This window comes from Globicephala melas, chromosome 7 (genome assembly GCF_963455315.2).
Source record: "Globicephala melas chromosome 7, mGloMel1.2, whole genome shotgun sequence".
NCBI lineage: Eukaryota > Metazoa > Chordata > Mammalia > Artiodactyla > Delphinidae > Globicephala > Globicephala melas.
This window is the reverse complement of record NC_083320.1, coordinates 26,155,875-26,176,137: the sequence shown is the minus strand read 5'-3', so window position 1 is coordinate 26,176,137 and position 20,263 is coordinate 26,155,875. Positions and strand designations below refer to the sequence as shown.

General features: G+C 37.6%; 1 protein-coding gene across 1 annotated transcript in view; it reads left to right on the top strand.

The window, feature by feature from the left end:
- Nucleotides 1–20,263, top strand: part of CPS1 (carbamoyl-phosphate synthase 1) — a 142,625-nt gene that overhangs the window by 54,165 nt on the left and 68,197 nt on the right. Inside the window, exons 16-20 of the mRNA XM_030853008.2 lie at nt 1,191–1,319; nt 11,412–11,556; nt 13,260–13,470; nt 14,884–15,082; nt 17,127–17,303. Of these exons, the coding sequence (XP_030708868.1) occupies nt 1,191–1,319; nt 11,412–11,556; nt 13,260–13,470; nt 14,884–15,082; nt 17,127–17,303 (861 nt within the window). The remainder of the gene's footprint in view (nt 1–1,190; nt 1,320–11,411; nt 11,557–13,259; nt 13,471–14,883; nt 15,083–17,126; nt 17,304–20,263) is intronic.

Below are 20,263 nucleotides of genomic sequence, written 5' to 3'. Positions count from 1 at the left end.
GCACAGATTTGATCCCTGGGTGGGGAAATACGATCCTGCGTGCCGTGCAGCATGGCCAAAAGATAAACGAACAAATTTTTTTTTTGTTAGAATGGAATAAACATTTTACAATAAAATTATCTAGAAAAAAAAAGCCATTGGATCTAATCAGTAATATTTATGACTGAGAAACCTGTGGCTTAGATGGTTAAAGAGGACAGATTGTTTTGCATTTCTCTTAATCATTTTCGATCGTATCCTGTGCCTATTGATGGGCTATTACCAGGTGCCAGGAAAAGATCAGCTTCCTGTACATCTCTTTTTGTCCCTGACTTTATTCCTGATTTCAGCCAGTGAAATGGGGGTACTGGAGACAGTTTCTGATGCAACTTCCTCAGTGTAGAAATAGACAAATCCTCTGGGATAAGGCAAGTACTGCTGGGACAACTAAAAATGGGCTATGTATGTTTTCAGAAAAGCGTGCTATCAAGTATATAGCATGTTGCAAAGCTGTCAATCAGGAACAATCCCAGGATAGCTCTGCTGAACACGTGGAAAGCTCCTGCCATATATTTATTCTTTCATTGCCAGATTTAATTATGTCCTTGCTTCCTTAGGATGAGAAACAGGCATATGGGAAAGGTATAATTACATTCCCATTGGTAGTGTAATAATATTCCATGACAGAAAAATATAGCCAACATATGCTGTATTCTGTAAGTTAAAAAAAAAAAAAAATCCCAAGCTTCCAAGACTACTCTCTGACTGAACTTGAAAAATGAAAAATCTCTTTCTATATAATATTCCAAATGGCTTATTGCAGTAATATCAAGTTAGATTCTGTAGTAGAAAACCTTGCTTTGTTAAGAGATGAAGACTTTTAAACTGAACTTAAAAATTCAGTATAGCTCCCATTCTCAAATTAATGGCAACTATCTCACGTCTGGCCATTGTTTTATTTTTTATACTGCAAAATAAAATTTACCCCAAAGATGTTAAAAAAATGCCTTCACTGTATATTAAAAAATTCTGAAATTTAACTTAAAATTTATAAAATAACACTTGTTTTTCAGAAGGAGATGAGGGAATAATAGAACATTTTCATAGTCATTTTTTCCAAATAAACTGATTTACCTGAATTACCAGACTCTCTTGGTTGGTCTTTTCTACTGTCAGCTTTTAAAACTTTGAGTCCTTGTTCTTGTTGACAGATTGAGGATGCACTGAAGGCGGCAGACACCATTGGCTACCCGGTGATGATCCGTTCTGCCTATGCCCTGGGTGGGTTAGGCTCAGGCATCTGTCCTAATAAGGAGACCTTACTGGACCTCAGCACAAAGGTATGTATTTTTGCAGACCAAATTCTGACCAGCCAAGAAAACTCCCTGATATAGTCTTTCAATTAGAGAAAGTTATGTAGATAAGAAATAACCTTTTCTCTGTTTATAAATCACTGCCACATCTCTAAATTGTTGTCCAAGAGGTGACACTTTTGAAAGGGAAATACAGTGCAATTACTTACACTGGAACATAGCATTAACCCAAAGTCCGTCTTTACTGTACTGTCTATTGATTTCATTGATAGACAGTCAATCCAGTTCCATCTTCCTCTGCTACAAAATCTGCTCCAAAACACCCATCATGCTAAAATATATTTTAGTGGTTTAAAAAAAAAAACAATATAATGTCACATTTTGCCATTATCTTTTGAAACAGTAAGACATGGATGACATCTGGTAAGGGAAATAAAACACATTGAGTAGTTTACCTTTACCTCAAATTCAGGTGTTTAACATATATACAATATAAACCTCTTAGTACTATGAATGAGTGATTACTCTGCCAACTGCCACACACATATATAAGCAAAAGTGAAAGCTGAGTGCTTACCATTTACATAAAAATCACTTTATTTCTGAATATTCCTTTTAAGTATTAAAGGGAAGATCGTGAAAATTAAGATATGCTCCAAAAAATAAATTAGAAATTAACACAGAAGTCATGCTTCATGAAATCAGCGACTTTTGCCCACACTCTATTCCCATAGAATACAGCAGTGCCTTGCAATACTGGGGCTCAGTAAGTGCTAGTTGAATGAATGAATATGTGTGTGGGCAAAGAGACTTATGTAACTTTCCATGTAGCAGTTATGGATGTGAAGCTGACAGAATTATTGTGATGGCTATTTTTAGGGGTGCTGAGTAAATATCAAGCAGAGTTTATACCCTTATCATTATTTACGTTTTAGAGTGAAAAAGAATGAGCCCTTGAATTATTGACGCAAGATTTTGAGAACAAACAGATAAAATTAAATGTATTTTAATAACTGCAATGACAAACATACATGTCTACAAATTGGATTGAGTTTTTCTAAAGTTGCCAAAAAAAAACTCCAAAAGGGAAACATATCTAATATAAATGTTCCCTATTTCCATCTGGACTTCTGAATCATGTATTTAAAGAAAAGACATGTTTGTGGAGGTATACATTTTTTTCCTCTAGCATATTAGATGTTCCCAATCTTTTTATTTAAAAAATTTTTTTAATTTTTTTAACATCTTTATTGGAGTATAATTGCTTTACAATGGTGTGTTAGTTTCTGCTTTATAACAAACTGAATCAGCTATACATATACATGTATCCCCATATCTCCTCCCTCTTGCATCTCCCTCCCACCCTCCCTATCCCACCCCTCTAGGTGGACACAAAGCACCAAGCTGATCTCCCTGTGCTATGTGGCTGCTTCCCAATAGCTATCTATTTTACATTTGGTAGTGTATATATGTCCATGCCACTCTCTCACTTCGTCTCAGCTTACCCTTACCCCTCCCTGTGTCCTCAAAGCCATTCTCTATGTCTGCATCTTTATTACTATCCTGCCCCTAGGTTTTTCAGAAACTATTTTTTTTTTAGATTCCATATATATGTGTTACCGTATGGTATTTGTTTTTCTCTTTCTGACTTACTTCACTCTGTATGACAGACTCTAGGTCCATCCACCTCACTACAAATAACTCAATTTCTTTTTATGGCTGAGTAATATTCCATTGTATATATGTGCCACATCTTCTTCATCCATTCATCCAATGATGGACACTTAGGTTGCTTCCATCTCCTGGCTATTGTAAATAGAGCTGCAATGAACATTTTGGTACGTGACTCTTTTTGAATTATGGTTTTCTCAGGGTATATGCCCAGTAGTGGGATTGCTGGGTCATATGGTAGTTCTATTTGTAGTTTTTTAAGGAACCTCCATACTGTTCTCCATAGTGGCTGTACCAATTCACATTCCCATCAGCAGTGCAAGAGTGTTCCCTTTTCTCCACACCCTCTCCAGCATTTATTCTTTCTAGACTTTTTGATGATGGCCATTCTTATGGTGTGAGATGATATCTCATTGTAGTTTTGATTTGCATTTCTCTAATGATTAATGATGTTGAGCATTCTTTCATGTGTTTGTTGGCAATCTGTATATATTCTTTGGAGAAATGTCTATGTAGGTCTTCTGCCCATTTTCGGATTGGGTTGTTTTTTTTTTTTTGTTATTGAGCTGCATGAGCTGCTTGTAAATTTTGGAGATTAATCCTTTGTCATTTGCTTCATTTGCAAATATTTTCTCCCATTCTGAGGGTTGTCTTTTTGTCTTGTTTATGGTTTCCATTGCTGTGCAAAAGCTTTTAAGTTTCATTAGGTCCCATTTTTGTTTTTATTTCCATTTCTGTAGGAGGTGGGTCAAAAAGGATCTTGCTGTGAGTTATGTCATAGAGTGTTCTGCCTATGTTTTCCTCTAAGAGTTTATAGTATCTGGCTTTACATTTAGGTCTTTAATCCATTTTGAGTTTATTTTTGTGTATGGTGTTAGGGAGTGTTCTAATTTCATTCTTTTACATGTAGCTCTCCAGTTTTCCCAGCACCACTTATTGAAAAGGCTGTCTTTTCTCCATTCTATATTCTTGCCTCCTTTATCAAAAATAAGGGGACCATATGTGCATGGGTTTATCTCTGGGCTTTCTATCCTGTTCCATTCATCTCTTTCTGTTTTTGTGCCAGTACCATACTGTCTTAATTACTGTAACTTTGTAGTGTAGTGTGAAGTCAGGCAGCCTGATTCCTCCAGGTCCGTTTTTCTTTCTCAAAATTGCTTTGGCTATTCGGGGTCTTTTGTGTTTGCATACAAATTGTGAAATTTTTTGTTCTAATTCTGTGAAAAATGCCATTGATAATTTGATAGGAATTGCATTGAATCTGTAGATTGCTTTGTGTAGTAGAGTCATTTTCACAATGTTGATTCTTCCAATCCAAGAACAGGGTATGTCTCTCCATCTGTTTGTATCATCTTTAATTTCTTTCATCAGTGTCTTATAGTTTTCTGCATACAGGTCTTTTGTCTCCTTAGGTAGATTTATTCCTAGGTATTTTATTCTTCTTGTTGCAATGGTAAATGGGAGTGTTTCCTTAATTTCTCTTTCAGATTATTCATCATTAGTGTATAGGAATGCAAGAGGTTTCTGTGCATTAATTTTGTCTCCTTCTACTTTACCAAATTCATTGATTAGCTCTAGTAGTTTTCTGGTAGAGTCTTTAGGATTCTCTATGTATAGTGTCATGTCATCTGCAAACAGTGACAGCTTTACTTGTTCTTTTCCGATTTGGATTCCTTTCATTTCTTTTTCTTCTCTGATTGCTGTGGCTAAAACTTCCAAAACTATGTTGAATAATAGTGGTGAGTGTGGGCAACCTTGTCTTGTTCCTGACCGTAGTGGAAATGGTTTCAGTTTTTCAGCATTGAGAACGATGTTGGCTCTGGGTTTGTCATATATGGCCTTTTTTATGTTGAGATAAATTCCCTCTATGCCTGCTTTCTGGAGTGTTTTTATCATATGGATCTTGAATTTTGTCGAAAGCTTTTTCTGCATCTATTGAGATGATCGATGGTTTTTATACTTCAGTTTCTTAATACAATGTATCACATTGATTGATTTGCATATATTGAAGAATCCTTGCATTCCTGGATAAACCCAATTTGATCATGGTGTATGATCCTTTTAATGTGTTGTTGGATTCTGTTTGCTAGTATTTTGTTTAGGATTTTTGCATCTATGTTCATCAGTGATGTTGGCCTGTAGTTTTCTTTCTTTGAGACATCCTTGTCTGGTTTTGGTATCAGGGTGATGGTGGCCTCATGGAATGATTTGGGGAGAGTTCCTCCCTCTGCTATATTATGGAAGAGTTTGGCAAGGATAGTTGTTGCTCTTCTCTAAATATTTGATAGAATTTGCCTGTGAAGCCATCTGGTCCTGAGCTTTTGTTTCTTGGAAGATTTTTAATCACAGTCTCAATTTCAGTGCTTGTGATTGGTCTGTTTATATTTTCTATTTCTTCCTGGTTCAGTCTCAGAAAGTTGTGAAGTTCTAAGAATTTGTCCATTTCTTCCAGGTTGTCCATTTTATTGGCATATAGTTGCTTGTAGTAATCTCTCATGATCCTTTGTATTTCTGCAGTGTCAGTTGTTACTTCTCCTTTTTCATTTCTAATTCTATTGATTTGAGTCGTCTCCCTTTTTTTCTTGATGAGTCTGGCTAATGGTTTATCAATTTTGTTTATCTTCTCAAAGATCCAGCTGTTAGTTTTATTGATCTTTGCTGTTGTTTGCTTCATTTATTTTTCATTTATTTCTGATCTGATCTTTATGATTTCTTTCATCCTGCTAACTTTGGGGTTTTGTTGTTCTTCTTTCTCTAATCGCTTTAGGTGTAAGGTTAGTTTGTTTATTTGAGGTGTTTCTTGTTTCTTGAGGTAAGATTGTATTGCTATATACTTCCCTCTTAGAAGTGCTTTTGCTGCATCCCATAGGTTTTGGGTCATTGTGTTTTTATTGTCATTTGTTTCTAGGTTGTTTTTTTTTTATTTTGCGGTATGTGGGCCTCTCACTGTTGTGGCCTCTCCCGTTCCGGAGCACAGGCTACAGACACGCAGGCTCAACAGCCATGGCTCACGGGCCCAGCCGCTCCGCGTCATGTGGGATCTTCCTGGACCGGGGCACGCACCCGTGTCCCCTGCTTCGGCAGGTGGACTCTCAACCACTGCGCCACCAGGGAAGCCCTAGGTATTTTTTGATTTTCTCTTTGATTTCTTCAGTGATCTCTTGGTTACTAAGTAGTGCACTTTTTAGCCACCATGTATTTCTATTTTTTACAGATTTTTTCCTGTAATTGATATGTAGTCTCATAGCATTGTGGTCGGAAAAGATACTTGATACAATTTCAGTTTCGTAAATTTACCAATGCTTGATTTGTGACCCAAGATATGATCTATCCTGGAGAATGTTCCATGAGCACTTGAGAAGAAAGTGTATTCTGTTATTTTTGGATGGAATGTCCTATAAATATCAATTAAGTCTTTCTTGTTTAATGTATCATTTAAAGCTTGTGTTGCCTTATTTATTTTAATTTTGGATGACCTGTCCATTGGTGAAAGTGGGGTGTTAAAGTCCCCTACTATGATTGTGTTACTGTCAATTTCCCCTTTTTTGGCTGTTAGCATTTTCCTTATGTATTGAGGTGCTCCTCCATTTGGTGCATAAATATTTAAAATAATTATATCTTCTTGGATTGATCCCTTGAGCATTATGTAGTGTCCTCGTTGTCTCTTGTAATAGTCTTTATTTTAATGTCTATTTTGCCTGATATGAAAATTGCTACCCCAGCTTTCTTTTGATTTCCACTTGCTTGGAGTATCTTCTTCCATCCCCTCACTTTCAGTCTCTTTGTGTCCCTAGGTCTGAAGTAGGCCTCTTGTAGACAGCATATATACGGATCTTGTTTTTGCATCCATTCAGCCAGGCTATGTCTTTTGATTGGAGCATTTAATCCATTTACTTTTAAGGTAGTTATCGATATGTATGTTCCTATTACCATTTTCTTAATTTTTTGGGGTTCGTTATTGTAGGTCTTTTTCTTCTCTTGTGTTTCCTGCCTAGAGAAGTTCCTTTAGCATTTGTTGTAAAGCTGGTTTGCTGGTGCTGAATTCACTTAGCTTTTGCTTGTCTGTATAGGTTTTTATTTCTCCGTCGAATCTCAATGAGTTCCTTGCTAGGTAGAGTAATCTTGGTTGTTGGTTTTTCCCTTTCATCACTTTAAATATGTCCTGCCACTCATTTCTGTCTTGCAGAGTTTCTGCTGAAAGATCAGCTGTTAACCTTATGGGGATTCCCTTGTATGTTATTCGTTGCTTTTTCCTGCTGTTTTTAATATTTTTTCTTTGTATTTAATTTTTGATAGTTTGATTAATATATGTCTTGGTGTGTTTCTCCTTGGATTTTTCCTGTATGGGACTCTCTGCAGTTCCTGGACTTGATTAACTATTTCCTCTTCCATATTAGGGAAGTTTTTAGCTATGATCTCTTCAAATATTTTCTCAGTCCGTTCCTTTTTCTATTCTTCTTCTGGGACCCCTATAATTCGAATGTTTGTGCATTTAATGTTGTCCCAGTGGTCTCTGAGACTGTCCTCAATTCTTTTCATTCTTTTTTCTTTATTCTGCTCTGCAGTAGTTATTTCCACTATTTTATCTTCCAGGTCACTTATCCGTTCTTCTGCCTCAGTTATTCTGCTATTGATTCCTTCTGGAGAATTTTTAATTTCATTTATTGTGTTGTTCATCATTGTTTGTTTGCTCTTTAGTTCTTCTAGGTCCTTGTTAAACGTTTCTTACATTTTCTCCATTCTATTTCCAAGATTTTGGATCATCTTTACTATCATTACTCCGAATTCTTTTTCAGGTAGACTGCCTCTTTCCTCTTCATTTGTTAGGTCTGGTGGGTTTTTATCTTGCTCCTTCATATGCTGTGTGTTTCTCTGTCTTCTCATTTTTTATAACTTACTGTTTTGGGGGTCTCCTTTTCTCAGGCTGCCGGTTCATAGTTCCTGTTGTTTTTGGTGCTTGCCCCCAGATGCTAAGGTTGGTTCAGTGGGTTGTGTAGGCTTCCTGGTGTATGGGACTAGTGCCTGTGATCTGGTGAATAAGGTGGGATCTTGGTTTCTCGTGGGCAGGTCTGCGTCCTTTCGTGTGTTTTGTGGTGTCTTTGACCTTATTACGATTTTAGGCAGCCTCTCTTTAATGGGTTAGGTTGCGTTCCTGTCTTGCTAGTTGTTTGGCATAGGGTGTGCAGCACTGTAGCTTGCTGGTCGCTGAGTGGAGCTGGTTCTGAGCGTTGAGTTGGAGATATTTTGGCGAACTGCCACTGTTTGATATTATGTGGAGCTGGGACATCTCTTGTGGACCAATGTCCTGAACTCGGCTCTCCCACCTCAGAGCACAGTCCTGACACCCAGCTGGAGCACCAAGACCCAGTCCTCCACACAGCTCAGAAGAAAAGGGAGAGAAAGTGAAAGAAAGAAAGAAAAAAACCAACAAAATAAAGTTATTAAAATAAAAAATAATTTTTTAAAATAATAATATTTAAAAGTAATAAAAAAGAAAAAAAAGAAAGAAAGAGGAGAGCAACCAAACCAAAAAACAAATCCACCAAAAATAACAAGTACTAAATTTATACTAAAGAAAACAAAAGCAGACAGACAGAACCCTAGGGCAAATGGTAAAAGCAAAGCTATAGGAAGAAAATCACACAAAGAAGCATACACATACACACTCACAAAAAGAGACAAAGAAAAAAAAAAAAAATATCGTTGCTCCCGAAGTCCACTGCCTCAGTTTCATGATGATTCGTTGTCTATGCATGTATTCCACAGATTCAGGGTACATCAAGTTGATTGTGGATATTTAATCCGCTGCTTTTGAGGCTGCTGGGAGAGATTTCCCTTCCTCTTTGTTCCCACAGCTCCAGGGTCTCAGCTTTGGATTTGGCCCCGCCTCTGCATGTAGGTCTCCAGAGGGCGTCTGTACTTCGCTCAGACAGTACAGGGTTAAAGGAGCAGCTGATTCGGGGGCTCTGGCTCACTCAGGCTGGGGGGAGGGAGGGATACAGAATGCAGGGTGAGCCTGTGCAGGCAGAGGCTGGTGTGACGTTGATCAGCCTGAGGCACACCGTGTGTTCTCCCGGGGAAGTTGTCCCTGGATCCCAGGACCCTGGCAGTGGCGGGCTGCACAGGCTCCCGGATGGGGAGGTGTGGAGAGTGACCTGTGCCACACAGGCTTCTTGGTGGCTGCAGAAGCAGCCTTAGTGTCTCATGCCCGTCTCTGGTGTCTGTGCTGATAGCCGCGGCTCGCGCTCGTCTCTGGAGCTCGTTTAGGTGGTGCTCTGAATCCCCTCTCCTCACGCACCCCAAAACAATGGTCTCTTGCCTCTTAGGCAGGTCCAGACTTTTTCCCGGACTGCCTCCCGGCTAGCTGTGGCGCACTAGCCCCCTTCAGGCTGCGTGAACACAGCCCTCTCCCTGGGGTCTGACCTCCGAAGCTCCAGCCTCAGCTCCCAGCCCTGCCCGCCCCAGCGGGTGAGCAGACAAGCCTCTCGGGCTGGTGAGTGCTGGTCAGCACCGATCCTCTGTGCGGGAATCTCTCCGCTTTGCCCTCTGCACCCCTGTTGCTGCGTTCTCCTGCGTCGCTCCCAAGCTTCCCCCTCGCCAGCCCCTGTCTCTTCCAGTGAAGGGGTTTCCTAGTGTGTGGAAACCTTGCCTCCTTCACAGCTTCCTCCCACTGGTGCAGGTCCTGTCCCTATTCTTTTGTCTCTGTTTTTTCTTTTGCCCTACCCAGATACTTGGGGAGTTTCTTGCCTTTTGGGAGGTCTGAGGTCTTCTGCCATAATTCAGTAGGTGTTCTGTAGGAGCTGTTCCACATGTATATGTATTTCTGATGTATTTGTAGGGAGGAAGGTGATCTCCACGTCTTACTCTTACGCCATCTTGTATGTCTCCCCCCAACAATGTTTTTAATATTAACAACCTCATTATTACTGTCAGTCGTGACCAATGTATACTTATTCTCAACATAAAATGTATTTTTTTACAGTATAAAAAGCATTCTAAACACTCAGTCGTATAAAAATATTTACAATGAAGACAACTTTGGAATGGGATATTTTTAAATTATTTATATTCCTCTAAAATAGTTAGTAAGCCATTGAATGGTTTTCTTTGTTGAAACCCTAGCTTTTCATTTGAGAATAATGACTTGTATTGTTCTATCCCAAGCTACCGCTTACTCTCTTGGGATTATATTTAGCATTATTAGAAACTGCATTAACCTGGTCTAGGTCCCTAAATTAATCTTTGTATAAAATCTGAGACTTGAAAGAGAAAGGAGAAGCTGAGGCAACAGGTGAAGATGATCTCAATAGTCCTTGTGTCCAGTCTACTCCATTAGAATGCAAAAGCCTTCCTCAGCTTCATCTCCTTTGTTTCTCAGATTTTTTTTTTCTATTAGCAGGCTATCCTAATGACAAATAAATCATTATTAAATTGTTCACACTGGCTACAGAGTTTCCTAACCACTTTGAAAACCTCACCATGGGTAGCTGTGGGGACAAATGTGTTACATTTTGAAGTGCACATGCTGGAGCCTGTAGTGTTTGCTGAGGTTAAAAAAACAGTGTTGAGACCCATCACGGAATAACTTACATTGAGTTATTATTTCATTATGCTACCTGCTAATAATTTGAAAAAATTCAAATTACTTTCCCCAGTTGCTTTCTCTTACTTTCATTGCCATAAAAAATCAAATTTATTATGAGACAAAGGGACATTTCTGTCTTGGATTTTCAGCCACTAAATGTGCTAAGGTCGGAGACCATCTTTTACAGATTTTGGGTTCAGCATTCTACCCACCAGGGGGTACAGAGTAAATAAGGAATGATAATTATACTAATTCATATCTGTTTAATCAGGCAGGCATGATATACGATTCAGTATTTAAGCACTTAGGCAGTGATTACCCATAATAATAGTCGTGTATGGTTCTTTTAATTCCCAAGTTTCACATGCCATCTTGGCTAACTGTTTACAACCATCATCATCTCCTTTCTTCTCCTCATCAACATCAACTGACTTTTATTGTGTGTGTTCTTTACAAAGCACCCTCAGCTATTTTAGAGAAAGACAGAATCTTTAGACTTATTTTTCCATATTTATTTGCACTTATCACATCTCTGCTTTCACAGAAGCCTAGCTGCAAAAATAATTTCATTTCCCTTTGCCTGATTGCTCAATTATTTTCTCTTTTTCCTAAATTAGTTTGATTTAATGTCATATCAGCACTTTGAATGGCAAGACTCAATAATGTAAATCAAGCATATTCACTGCAGAATGCTATTCCTAGTACCTCGCTGATTTTCCGACACATTGTGCCTTCTGCAGCATAGAGGAGGATGGAGACTAGGCAGTGCAGACCAGGATTTAGGCCAGGGCGCTTTGCCAAATAGCCACATTAATGCTAGTGCCTTTCCTTACTCTTCGATGTCTTTTGTCACCAATTTCCAGGCCTTTGCTATGACCAACCAGATTCTGGTGGAGAGGTCAGTGACAGGTTGGAAAGAAATAGAATTTGAAGTGGTCCGAGATGCTGATGACAACTGTGTCACTGTCTGTAGCATGGAAAATGTTGATGCCATGGGCGTTCATACAGGTAGGCAAGAAATCTTCAAGCATTATGGTAATGGCTTCAACTCATATCTCTGGTGGCTCATAGCAGTCTTTATTAAGTCCCTTTCTTTAAATTACTATTCTTAGCATACACATTAGTGATAAAATTGTACACATATATAGTATTTTACAGCATTGAAAATACTCTCATATTTAATTTGATCTTCACAAAAACCCTCTGAAGTAGGGCAGATATTATTATCCTGATTTCATTTGAAGAAGGGGTAGAATATAAGCAATGCTGTGAAGGTAAAATCTGTAAGACTTGGTGTTGAGAAGTAAGGCATGAGGTTAAGAAGGCTTGAAGCAGACTGGGTGTTAGTCACCAAGTGAATGAGAAAATAGCCACAGTAAATAGAAATAGGTAAAATAAATAGGTTTCTCAGGAAGGGAAACTGGTTAGACTAGAGGGCAAAGCTGATGACTTAGGATTTAGAAATGCTAAAGTTTAAAAGTGGGCGGAAATCTCAAGAAGAGGAGAATGTAGAGCTGGAACTCAGTAAAGAGGATAGAAATAAAGAAGTTGATGCAAGGTCATTGGAAGTCTTTGAATAAAGAAAATAGCGGAAGCTGGAAGCATAGACTGAGTATTCAAGCGCATAGGTGTAGAAGGAAAGAGAATAGGGTCAAGGACCATACCCTGGGAAACATTCAGATTTATAGGGCAGAAGAAAAAGGACAGATTGGTGTTGAAGAAAAAGAAGGGAATGATAGTTACCTTATAAGCCAATGCACAAAAATATTTTATAAAAGAGCTTTGGTTTTGACTGTAGCAAATACTACGAAAGGTCAAGAATGAAGATTTAATGTTGCTTTTGGATGTTCAAGAGGACAGTTTCAATGCAAAGTTGGTTATGTGAGCCGTATGGAAAGGAATTATATGACTATGAGTGATAAGAAGACCTGGTAGGGCTTCCCTGGTGGCGCAGTGGTTGAGAGTCCGCCTGCCGATGCAGGGGACGCGGGTTTGCGACCCGGTCCGGGAGGATCTCACATGCCGCAGGGCGGCTGGACCCGTGAGCCATGGCCGCTGAGCCTGCGCGTCCGGAGCCTGTGCTCCGCAGCGGGAGAGGCCACAGCGGTGAGAGGCCCACGTACCGCAAAAACAAACAAACAAAAAAAAGAACTGGTAAATTTTCAAAAGGTTTAGTCATAAGGAATGAGAGAGATGGTTCTTATAACCATCTGGCAGTTCAGAGAGGGGCTCCTTGAGCCTGTAGTGATCTGAGCTTGTTTGTAGGCAGAAGGGATGGTGACTAAGGACTAAGAGATTGAAGATACAGGGGGCTATAATTGGAGAGAAGTGAGAAAATGGGAAGGGATGAGATTTAGAAAATTGGTGGGTGAAGACGAGCTGATATTTTATGGAAGGAAGAACTTGAAAGCTAATTCATGAGACATAGAAGGGAAATTGAAGAAGTTAATGTCAATCCAGTAAGTAGATGACTAAGCCTTGATAGCTTCATGATCTTGGGAAAGCTTAGAGTGATTTCTGTAAATATGTCAGAGTAATACAGGTAAAACAATCAGAGGGAACGTGCCTTGTATGTGTTTCCCTAAGATAGTTCTTTTCCCGGCAAACCCTCAGCCTGTTCTGTTTCTTGTGTCATGCAAATAGATTGTTAAGTTACTAAAGTTGGTTATTTAGATATGCTACCAAATAACAAGTGTTGCTTGGATGTACAGGTGATTCAGTTGTTGTGGCCCCTGCCCAGACGCTCTCCAATGCGGAGTTTCAGTTGTTGAGACGTGTTTCAATCAATGTCGTTCGCCACTTGGGCATTGTGGGTGAATGCAACATTCAGTTTGCCCTTCATCCTACCTCAATGGAATACTGCATCATTGAAGTGAATGCCAGACTGTCCCGAAGCTCTGCTCTGGCCTCAAAAGCTACTGGGTAAGGCCAGAACGATTGACCATGGGTTTGCAGATTGAACTGGAAAATTGAAAGCTAGTGGAAGAATGTGCTGCATTTGCAAACTATAGTCCCCATTTCTGTATGCTGACTCCCAGTCATGTCCTATGGACATGGTTATTAATGAGCTTGCCGCCAGATTGAGGCAAATGGTATTGCTAGCTGGCTTTGTTTGCTGGCTAATCATAAACTAATCAAGATCTGGGTGGTCAAAGCAGGCTGTGAAAAATCTGCTTCTTAATTGCACTTTGCAGATGTTGTTAAAAAGTACAAATTAATCCTTAATTTTAGTCCTTCACTGACTTTTTTAGGTATATAACAAATTTTGGACAAATAATAGAGTTCACTTGACTCAAGCATGCAATCACATTATTTTATTTTAGCAAAACTTCACAAGAGCAAACAACAGTAGGTTTTTTTCTATAGGTAAATCTTGCAACTAAATAAATAAATTTGTATCTACTTAACGATTGCTAGCAAGCATGACTGGAAGGAACACTAATTAATATCTTTTGTTTCTATTAATATCTTTAACATCTGGTATTTAAATTACATGATATTTAAAAAATATTTACCTCTCAAGCTATTTTTATGTAGCTAGACAGTGCTACATGGAGTGTGGAAGGAGTGATGAGCTAAACAAGAGTCAAGAGACCTGAGTTCTCCTTCTGGTCCTTCTACTAATTGTGGGACTTTGGATAAATCACTACTGTCTCTGTTAGTTTCTTCACCTCTTAGGTGGGCAAGTTGTACTAAAGGACTCATATGTAATTCTATAGTTTTGTGAATTAATTTTTCAAATACAATTACCCAAACTGACATTCCAGAAGAGTATGGTCAAGTTTCCAGAGTGTTAGTTGTGTAAGGAGCCCAAAGTTCAAAGATAATTTGGAAACAGAGCAAGGACCCAAACTTTCAAGGACTGCATTTTATGACCTTTACATACCCCATAGTACCAGCTAACTCCACCGTCTTCCTAGGTGCAGACATGTATATATTTTTATAAAAGAATATTTTGCAGATTCTTATCTTAGTGGAAATTATACACAAGTGAGTACTTTATTTCTCAAGGAAGCTATTGATTTTGGCTTGAAGAGGTGAAGGTTGGGAGTTGTAGCACTGCATGTCAGGCATAGACAGTGAACTCTTTTGTGATCTGTGCTTCTGTACTTTATCATGACTCACTTTATTTTATAAGGAGCTATTAGAGCTGAGAATCAGGTGTGTTTTATACCTTGATGTGTATTTTATAAGGAGCTATTAGAACTGAGAATCAGGTGTGTTTTATACCTTGATGTGAAATAATACCAGAATTTCTAAGAAAAACCAATTTATATTTTGAGCTGTTTTTAATACTTATTGCTGAAAGAAAAAAAAATGTCTCCTCCTTTATAGCTACCCATTGGCATTCATTGCTGCAAAGATTGCCCTAGGAATTCCACTTCCAGAAATCAAGAACGTTGTATCAGGGAAAACATCAGCCTGCTTTGAACCGAGCCTGGATTACATGGTTACCAAGATTCCTCGCTGGGATCTTGATCGTTTTCACGGCACTTCTAGCCGAATTGGTAGCTCTATGAAAAGTGTAGGAGAGGTGAGTCCTTGGTTAATTCCTCTCTTTCATCCTTGTTCTCAGTTATTTTGTCCAACCCTAATGTCATTGAAAGTCTTCAGTTTCCTTGGATACTGGGTTACTGATTGGAGGATACATATGAATTTCATTTCCTCCCTAGTGTTTCCACATAAGGCATAGCTGTTTTAAATCTTAATTTTTTTTATCATGCTTCAAGGTGCACAATAGAATTATAACTCAAATGCCAGGAAAAGTTTTGGTGATGGTGTTTCTGCCAAATAAACAACTGTTATTTAGTTTACATTTCATGGAAAGATTCCCCTTTCACAATGTGCATGGGAAAATTTGTAGGCCAAGGAATATGAGATAATTTTGTAATGTGTTAATTTAGGGTTTATTATCTGAAAGGTTTTTGTCTTCAGTGAATATTTAACACTTTACATTTAGTTCAACTCAAGTTAGCAGACATTTCCTGAGTTCTTACTACATGCAAGACCCTGGGATGATAAAAACAGCGAATAAGATGGAGATAATTGTGACATTATCTCCAGCTGGTGAGTTCAGAATATATTCACAGAACTAAATATAATATGAATTAAACTGTGGTAAAAGTTGGAATGCAGTATTTATATGCAGGTGCTGTGAGAATGTAGTAGAATAGGGTCAGGGAAAGCCACAATAGATATTCCACTGAAAAATGGTGAAATCTTCACTTAATGAATATGAAGTTTAATAATATAAAGTATTAAAAAGGACAAATTTTGAGCAAACACTGTTATGTATTCCTTTATTATTATGTTTACTTCTCTTTTATTGAATGTACTCCATATGCTATTATGTACAGTGTACTTTAATGAAAATTCATGGTGAATTACTTATAGAATTAGTTACTTTAGGGCCAACTCTTAAATATATAATACTTTAAAATTTTCTTAAATATTCCAAAAATATTTTCTTAATTTGATAGTGCCATAAACTATCTTATATCTGGTACCCTCTCCTATGCTTAGGCTAGAAAATCTATGAATATATTGTCTAACTCTTCAAATACCACTATGCCTCATAAATTATGTATCTGAATTGGACTAATATTTTGTTTATCCCTGCTCTTGAGACTCTTCCCTTATTTCTAATTAAATTTGGAGCAGTGTGAAAAGGTTATCTGTTTGGCTTTAGTGATCTTTGTATATGTAGCTTGTCACGCAATTGACATGAAGATTTACTAAACTGACATTAATGAGAATTCAGGTCTGTTTGAGGCATCACGGAAGTTTACTGAAGGCAGTGTTATGACTGTTATTATTTTAAATTGTAGACCAAAAATGCATGGCAATCTATTATTCCATGGAAAGAATCAAAGACAGTATTTATTCACTGAAAATAACTGGGTAGGCTTCAAGGTTAATTTTAGTTCTCACTTGTAACTTGTCCAAACTAAATCACCACATGGTTTTCCTAATTGATTAGCATACAATCAGCTGCAAAGATTGTGGGACGACATGTTGAATTTGTCATGGGGAATTTAGTCTCCTATATTCAAAATCTGAATCTGTCAGTATTTGTTATGATTCTCAAGGTCCTATTAATATTAATGCTTAGCTATAAAGAAAGCCAACCTGTCTGGGATACTGACTGATACCCATTTAGAAATAGTTCTGTTTTTGTGTTAATATATGTCTGGTTTCTCTTCGTTTGCTTTTTTATTCTAAAGGACATCTGCATGAAAGCAAGATCTTATTGAGGAAGGGTCTATGTCCTCTGGCCACAGATTCTTTCTTTTAATGCTATGGTCCAGAGCAAGTACAGGTGATTTCCTCATCAGTCTCAGCAAATCAAGCTAAATTCCCTAAGTGGTAAAAGAGTGACCTAATGATGTTAAAGACTCATTACATCAAAACCACAGTAAAAAGGCAAGAAAGAAAAATAACTTAAATTTGAGTAGCATTCTTTTGATATATGTCTTGCTCCTAAGTCTTTTCTGAAAAATAGTCAACTTCTAGCTTTGTTACAAATTAAAAATATGCAAGCTCTTTTTAAAAATATGAGTCTTAAATGTGTATTACAGGTCATGGCTATTGGTCGCACCTTTGAGGAGAGTTTCCAGAAGGCTTTACGGATGTGCCACCCTTCTATAGCTGGTTTTACTTCCCGTCTCCCAATGAACAAAGAGTGGCCATCCAACATTGATCTCAGAAGAGAGCTGGCTGAACCATCCAGCACCCGCATCTATGCCATCGCCAAGGTAATATGTGACAAGGGGCGGAGAGCTACCCTTTTTTTTTCTTTCCCAGAATACAATCAGCTTGGACTTGAATGTAAAACTGAATCACAAAGTGGTCTTGAATTCAGGAATTTTTGGAAAATCTTTAATTCTCTTTAATAGTATTAAACTGGAGGTTTCTATGGACTTCATCAGATTATTCTATAGCTAATGAAAAATTACCCTTTTTTATTTTCACCTTAAGCCTGGACTTAAAGGGAACACTGCAGTTTTAAAGGATGATCACATAGATAAAATGTTCTTCCCTTTTAGTACATATATTATCAATACTCTTAAATGTTTGATAATATTGACTTATGATTTCCCATCACTCTCATTACTTGCTCATTGAAAATGTGTAAAATTATATTTTAGAAAGGAAGATGCGTAAAATGGTATCACTTAGTATGTCCTACCTAAGACTCTAGAATAATCTTTATTTGATTCTTCTTCTGTGTTTAAACAACAAACTCTAAAGAACTTCCCTGATTATAGGCTTTTCTATGTAATTATTTTATTGGTCTTACTTATAGAACAAAACAGCCCCACATTTCTCACTTCCACCCACTAGTTCCCTTTAATGCAAATTAAATGCCATATTAATCTCCTTTCATGTTTACTATGCTTAGAGTTTTGAAGTTTTAGTTCATCTGATTTTATAAAAGGTGATTTGGGCAGCTGGGATCTGTCTGGTCAGAAATCCTTGAATTGCTTTTTGACATTTAAGGAAGGTTAGGTATTAATCCTCCAACAGTACCAAACCACACTGGAGCTACAAAGTCCTCTGACCATTTTATGTGTGTGTATGTACATGTGGAATGAGTTGATGAAAATATGAATTTTGTCTTTAAAAAGGGAATCTGTCTTTGTAACTTGTCTTTGTAGCAACAGAAAAATGCTGGTCTTTGTAACGACAGAAAAATGCTGTTAGTGATTTCGAACTCTGCAACTTTTATGCTCATATATAGAAGGAGGGGAGGGAATGTTTCCTTCATTGCATTTAATGTATTCTCCTCACCTTTATGGTTTCCAAATGCAGAATATTTCATTTCCGTTGAAATTCCGAAGTAGTCTGAGAGATACTAGTATTTTTTGATGGACATTTCTCAAAGTTGACTTTCAAGGGAATAGAGAATTAACATTTTTCCATGGTGGTGGGACTGATATTAGTAATGAGAGGTCATTCTAGAAAGCCATTTCACCTTCTTTATTGTTCTTATTTCAGTCTTTTGTTTAAAAAGCAACCTACAACATTCATACATGTGTATATATGTGTATGTGTGTGTCTGTATGTATACATATAATTTTTTTTTCCAGACAAAGGACAGTAAATAGATTTTTTCCTTGAGTCTAGTAATCATACTTCTGCCATTTTGAGGTGGATGAACAAGGGAAGTATTTCCAGGTTCCCAGTGAGGCTGTAAAACTCAAGCATATCTCTCATTCTTTTCTAAATTCAGGGAAAATGTGTGGAGATTCTTTCTTGCACAGAGTATGAGCAAGAAGTGCAGGGTCTGAGGTATAAATTATTGCCTGCCAGCGTGCTGGGAGAAGGAACTGATTTCTGTTTGTTAGAGGTCATCATTACTGTTCATTTCCACAGCAACCAGGAACTTGGTGATTTTGACAAAGAGTGTGAGGAGTGTGGTGGACTGAAGGGGAAAAAGAATGAAGGGAGTGAGTAAATCTTTGCTCGCTTTCATAATTCTTAGAATGGGCAACTTGCTCTGAGGTCTGATTTTTGCAGCAGTCTTATTTCAGGATGACTGGATCATCACCTCTTTTGATTTGGGGAGAATACAGGGCATTATTTTTGATTTGGGGAACGTTAGAGTAACCTCCAACTTGTTTGGGGTCATTACGAACTTCATTACGGCTGTGTGACATGGCAAAGCTGCAGCTCTTGAAAGACCAGCAGGATCTTGCTTTCTGTTCAGAACTGTGGATGTGATTCTAGTTGTCCTTCCTCACAGTAAAATGACTGCAGATTCTAGGTCCTTCATCAGTCGCAGGGTAATTACTGTGTGCGATTGTGTGAAAATGCCCTTTGGTCTATCAGAAGTGTCACTACGACCTTAAGGTTCTATTCCCCTCACAGTGTTGATGGTCAAAGAGCCAATTGTCCCTTTAATCCCTTGGCAAATAAGGCATAATATTAAGTCCTTGGGAACCTGGCTATAGTTATAGGGAGAATTAAACAAAAAAACATAAATAGACTTACGAAACGAATATGTCTTTCAGTATTCACATTAGATGTCATTTTATTCTAGTCAATAGAATTATGAGCTATATTGTTTCTCAACATGTATGATCATGGTCTCTCTGATACCAGAAATAAGTAAAAGTTTTAGGAAAATTAAGCTCCCTTGGTTGAAATATAACAGCAGTTATTAGTTACATATATTTCCTAATGGTATTTAAAAATATAGTGTGCCATAATAAAATATGTTGTTTTGAAATATTTGACTATCATTTTTCATTGAGTATAAATATTATCTAAACATAGAAAAGAATAAGAGTAGGCATCTTTTGAATATGAAGGTTTTGGTTTTGAGAGTTTATCTCTTCTTTCAGCTGCCTTTTGTACTCAGCTTAATGACCCATAGCTGTAATTTTACTTTTGAGAAATTGCTAAACTAAGCTTGAGGAAAAAGCTGAGCTGCCTATCAGAACAGAAGTTATTACTACATTGTTTTGGAATATATTAGGATTTTGTAAAATGCCTGTCTTAGCACAAAAGTCACAGTAACTGATTCAAAATAATTTTTTGTTTGAAGTCTTCTGTGAGGTAATATTTGAGAGAAATAACACCAAGCCAAATGTGATCCATAAATTCTCAATGACTGGTTTGTGTGAATATGGAATGAAGTGATAAAAATATGCTAAACATGCTAAAGGGTAATTATCCAAAATACAAGTTAAATGATCATTATATTGATTCT